This window comes from Geospiza fortis, unplaced genomic scaffold (assembly GCF_000277835.1).
Source record: "Geospiza fortis unplaced genomic scaffold, GeoFor_1.0 scaffold130, whole genome shotgun sequence".
Taxonomy (NCBI): domain Eukaryota; kingdom Metazoa; phylum Chordata; class Aves; order Passeriformes; family Thraupidae; genus Geospiza; species Geospiza fortis.
The window spans coordinates 2910406-2916405 of NW_005054300.1; the positions used below are offsets into that span (position 1 = coordinate 2910406).

The 6000-nt window shown below is 40.6% G+C and overlaps 1 protein-coding gene across 1 annotated transcript in view; it reads left to right on the top strand.

Moving 5' to 3' along the window:
* SORCS1 (sortilin related VPS10 domain containing receptor 1) overlaps positions 1-6000 on the top strand; it is a 218782-nt gene that overhangs the window by 172116 nt on the left and 40666 nt on the right. The window contains exons 14-16 of the mRNA XM_031062725.1: positions 53-160; positions 1144-1261; positions 2968-3098. Of these exons, the coding sequence (XP_030918585.1) occupies positions 53-160; positions 1144-1261; positions 2968-3098 (357 nt within the window). The remainder of the gene's footprint in view (positions 1-52; positions 161-1143; positions 1262-2967; positions 3099-6000) is intronic.

The window sequence follows — 6000 nt, forward strand, 5'->3', positions numbered from 1 at the left end:
AGTAAAATAGGAGACGAAGGAAAGAAGACACTAATTCTGCTTTCTCCTCTAGGTTAAGTTTTGATGAAGGGAGATCTTGGAGCAAGTACAGTTTCACATCCCTCCCACTGTTTGTAGATGGAGTTTTAGGGGAGCCTGGAGAGGAAACCCTCATCATGACGTAAGTGAGCATGCCATAATGACGCTGTGCAGGTGAACCACACGTTGAATTTTGGAACAGTGACATTTCTGGTTGGGGACCAAACCAAGTACAATCTGCAGCCAAGAGTGTGCAGTCTTCTGTTGCTAAATCATCAGTTTATATGTGATATGACTGAGGGATTAGCAACATGGTTCCTTGCAAGCTGCAAACACATTATCACTTAGCTTATCAGCATGAAACCTGACTCCTCAAATTGAATGTGATATAAAGCAGAGTTACTGTTAACAGATTAATATTTGAAAGAAAAATTGTGAGGTATTTTTTTATAACTGTGTTTTTGGTGCTGCAGTCTTTTTTTTTTTAAATGAGACATAGATAAGTGAAGACATTCTTGTGTAAAAATGAATGACAAAATGTTGCCTCGAGGCTGACTCATGAAAAATTATGTTTAGTTTCAATGTGGTATGCTGAGTTCTGCATGATGCATAAATCTGGACTCAGTATGGCAGAAACTGTGATATTTTATCTGAAATCAGATTGTAAAAACAATAAGTATTTCTGACTGACCTGTAATAAGCAGAATATGTGGCTTGGAAACTAACCTGAGCTAATAAAGATGCATGAAAAATGTTCCTTCAGGTTCTGATTTTAATTTGCATGGAAGGGATTCCCAAAGCTTAAAACTCAGATAAAACTCTTGAAGTGTTTTATCTGTCTCCAGCCCCACATCAAGTCTTCTCTTTACTCTTCAAGTTGAGTCATTTTGGATATTGTCATAAGTGGGAGGGTCTTAGTGAACAGAATGAAAGCTCCATGCAATTTTGCAGTTTCTGATAGGGTTACAGATATTTAGCATGCTAAGTTTCACTTTGTCAGTCCAGTGAAAACGAGTAGGACTCTCACTCTTAAAGCAATTGATGTCTGTTGGAAATTGTGGTGACTGTACCTCTGTAACTACCAGACCTCCTTTTACTGTGTGTTCCTCCTGCTGCATCCTGCAGGGTGTTTGGACACTTCAGCCACCGCTCAGAGTGGCAGCTGGTGAAGGTAGACTACAAGTCCATCTTTGATCGGAGATGTGAGGAAGAGGACTACAGGCCTTGGCAACTCCACAGCCAGGTGAGAAGTGAGGATGCTGGGATGTGACCTGAAGTAGCTAATGATCCTACAGTTCAAGTTCAGCACAATCCAATATCTTCTTATAACAGTTTGGTGTCAGCTCATCCCTTGCTGGCTGGGTCTGTTCTGTTGCGCTGGTGTGTTGGCCTCAGATTGAGACTCTCTGATCCCTGAAGGTGCATTTTGGGTGTCATCCTGCACACAGACAATTATCTCAGGCTTATGCAGATTTGAAACAATGCAACAGCAGAAGAACTGCCACTGAAGCCTGAACTCCTACACTCTTACATATCCCATCCAATTTCCCCATCCTTACCTCTTTTCTCTCCTTCATCATTCTGTGTCCTTAGAGACAGTGTCTTAAGATCATTCTAGTTGTTTTGTATTTGTTTCTCCTATTTCTGACCCTCCTAGCCTCATTTCTTGCTCACTTGGTTTCATTCCTGTTCTGTGTCTCTCTGCTGTGGGAGTTGGGCACTTTAATCCCCAATTCATTGGCCCCCATGCCCTGCCCTGTGCATCCTGGATGCAGCTGTTGCATCACTCTCTGACCCATGGAATTCATGCCCAGCAAGGTGAGCTGCTCTGCACAGTGCCTGCACCTGCCTCAAGGCACCTTCCCAGCTCTGCCAAGACACAACAGCCTATGTTTCATCAGGTTAGAATAAAATATGGCCCAAATTCTGTGGTTATATAAACACCACAGGCTCCACTGAAGTATGGAGCAAAGCGCACATTTATATCATCAAAGGTTGTCTTTCTGTAGATATCTTGCTGGGCAAGAATTTATTAATGAATATGAAATGAAAGTAGCTTGACTCAGACTAGCTGCTCACACAAGGCACAACTCTACACTAAAAATACCAGTTATTACTTAGATCTTTAGATGCTGAAAATCAGTACAGCATTGAATTTCAAGGAAGCACAGCATTTTAGACCAGTTGCTATTCAGGCCCTTCTGTTTCATGCCATCAAATCATCAAATCAAAGCCATGAAAAAATTTTCCACAACAATTTTAACAGCATAAAAGGTAATAAGTGAGACTCCACTGTATTTTGTTGTTTGCTTTCTTGTCCAAGGATTTTGCAGTATTTCTTTGAGAATATTGGCTTTGGAGCTTGCAGAACTATTTTTAGGAAGGCTTCTGTGTACTCCTGCCTTTTGAATTCCTTTCCACTGAGATTGCAAGGCTGAGCCTTGTTCCCTAGATAGAAATATTAAGCAGGGTGCTGAAGATGGGAAGTTTCAGCATCTACATAACAAGTCAAACCCCCTAAAACCAAACTCAGCCATGGGGAGTATTTACATGAACACACATTACAAGTTTCTACTGACTGAAAATATTCCCAGAGAGGTCAGACCAAAGAAATAAACCTACTGTGTGCCTCAGATTGCAGAGAAATCAGACCATGTTTTCAGTTGCTGTGAAATGGGCCAATATCAAATGTTTATGGGCTTTGGAACAAATTCAGAGCTGAGTAAGATCTATAAGTAATCTCAGATAATTTCTTAGTGTGTGTTGGAAAAGTTGATTTAGTTTCAGTTAGAGCTCCAGTAGCTTTAATTAACTGCAGTGTACTGAGATGGCGTTTGGTTCCCCATCCCCTTCCCTCGAGTAACACCTCCCATTGCACAGGCTTGGAAACACCAGGTGACACAAATAGCCTGGTGGGCGTCCAAGAAATGTTTCTGGCTTTGTTTCCAGGGAGAAGCCTGCATCATGGGAGCAAAAAGGATCTACAGGAAGCGCAAGTCAGAGAAGAAGTGCATGCAAGGGAAATATGCTGGGGCCATGACCTCGGAGCCCTGCGTGTGCACAGAGGCAGACTTTGACTGGTGAGCACTGGGCAGAAGGACTGGGTGCTCTCATACAGCACCATGGGGAGCCTTAAAGAGGCTGCAGGCTCACAGAGAGCAGAAATTAATAAATGTGTAGGTTTTGAAATGGGCTGCTCCCTTATCGTGCAGGCGTGGAAAAAGAAGGAAAGGTGGAATAGGTGTCTGTAATCTCCTAAAGCTCCCACAAAATTAGTGCTGAGCATTTTCCAGTTCACAGCTCTGTGCACCAGTAAGGTAACAGGTCAATTTAGCACATCTAACCTTAGCAATGAACAAGGGTGGCTGAGAGTAGTCTGAAGACATATAACAGCATTGTGTGAAAAATAAATAAATTCTTAACACAACACCCGTATGTATATATGAGTAAAAGTAAATATATGCATATGCAAAGTATGCCTTCAGCTTCTAGAATCAGGTATCTAGGAAGTAAATTCCCGGGCCATTTTTTGCATCTGGACCATCATGTTTGACAGTATCCAGCAGATATTGCCTTCATGATTTGAGTTAATCTCCTTCTGAAGCCTTTTCTTCTCTGATGTTTGCTATAGGAAATCGAGTCCATTGGTGAGTTATGCATGGCGTGATAAAATCTTCAGCTGGTGGTTTCATTCCAGTATTACTGCTGACTCATAGCAATTTGCACAAAAAAGGCAGGGAACCACATTATTGAAATCTCTTTCTTACCTTTTTTCTCCAAGGCTGCAAGTTCCTTAGTATCTTGGATGAGAGAAATGTTGGCTGCTTGGCAGTGCTGATAAACTCCCTTTGTGCCTCACCCACCCAGATCTATGTCATGTTACTAATTAAACCCAGAATCTGCTGTGTGAATCCTGAAAAGGTTCATCCCATCAATATTTTATATGGAAGTTGATAGTGCTTCCCTTCTGACTCCTACATAAACATAGAATATTTTTTCTGTACAAAATCACAGAATCACAGGAGACTTTTATATTTTGTCCAAAAAAAAGTCCATTCTCTTTCTCCAAACAATAACAATTATGAACATATTTTGGCACAGATTCTGTCGATATGGTTACTTTTTTCCTCATATTCCATTTAGTTCTTTTCTAGGGAGAAGATCTGTGTGTAGTTCATCATTTAGGTGTCCAAAACTCCTGGATTTCAATCATTTAATATTTCTCTAGTAATGTAAAAATGATAAGAGCCAAACCAAAAACTCCAAACCATCATTAAAATCAAGGAGATTCCCTGAAGATTTTGACCCTCTTATAGGGCATGCAGTACAATGCTGAGCCAACCTCATGGCCTTATAAAATAATTGATGCAATTGATTCACAGTCAGTCCATTAGTGTTTAAATCCCTGGAACTTGTAAGGGACACACATACCTGAAACTTCTGATAAAAATATGCTTTCCTTCCAGCACTTCTCTGAGAATGAATATATTTATTTCATTAAAATTGACTTTGTGTCTTGCCACTATAAAACTTTGCTGCTAGGTACAGAACAAAAGTACCACAGTGACATTTGCTGGTAGAAAATTTTATTTCTTTAATGTTCACCTCAAGGAAACTTTCTCCAAAGGCTCTGCTGGGCTGTGGGAGACTCTCAAAGAGAAAGCTTGGATGATTGGGCATGTACAACAGGCACAGTTCACATGCATGAGCAAGCCTCCTCAAATATGTTGGAACAGGCAGAATTAGGATCTTTCTGATCAAGAAGGACATTTCTCCTTCTCATGGAATCAGTTTTGGTTTAGACCAGACTGTCATGATCTCCTCCAGTTCTCCCTGAGCTCAAGTTATTCTTACAGTCCTCAGACTTGGATTTCTACTTTATCCATTTTAGCTTCCTTCCCTACTGCCTCTGATGAAAAAAAGATTGTAATACTGCTTTAAGCATCCAGTACAGAAACATTTACCAACAATGTTGGTAATAATATTACCAACAATGTTGGTAACAATACTCATCAGGAGCATAATTTTACGTAGATATGCCAGAGCAGGACAGAAAAGGAGAAAAGAAAATGGTGAGAAAAAAAGCAATTCTGTCTGCTAAGAAAGGCAAAGCTGCTGCTGCACCACTGTAACTTCCAGTGCCTGTCTTGTTGAACTCTGCACGAGGCTTCACTGCCAATTCACCCTGCAGAAGTTGGAGGGAGGTTTGAAGGAAGTCAGGGAATGAATTCTCACTGTGGAAAGGGTGCCCTCTGTGGAGTTCTTTCCTTTTCAGGAAGAAAAAAAGCACTTTCATCATCCTCACTCATGACATTTCAGTACTTTTGAATGATTTTTTTTTTTTTTTTTCTGGGCAGGGCTCTTAATTGAAGGAGATTGAAAGGGACATGTATCCCCCAGATAGGGAGAAGCTCCTTAGCTGCCCACACTTGATTTTTGAATCTTGAAATAAGTTGGACAGCTTTTTATGTTGTCAGTGTTTACAGAACACATGTTTGTATACAGAGTTGAAGAAAACAACAGTCCCTGTCATTGTGCTGTCATTGCTGTTTAAACACTAAATTTATATGGAGAAAATTTTATTATCTCAGCTTGTCAGAGATTGGAGTAAAAATTGTATCTCTCTGGTCAGGTGAAGTGAGAAAAAGTTTTATTGCTGTTAATCCTGCAAGTCCTTTTTTATCAGTTCAGGGGAAAAATACCAGGTATAAAAGACAAACATTTTCTTATGTTTTTTTTTCTTGTAATATCACAGAACTCCAGAATAATTTCAAATCTGTATGCAGCCCATTGGTGCTTCTTTCTCAAGGAAAAGGGCACATTTCTTTATTGTTTTGTGCAGCGACAAAACCGAGTGACATTAGAAGCGACTGTGGTTCCTCCAGCCTTGCAAGTGGGACTCTTCTGCCAGCAGAGAGCTTTCATTTATCTTTTATTTATCCTGTGCTGGAAGCCGGAGGGGCTGGGCCAGGCTGGGCCATT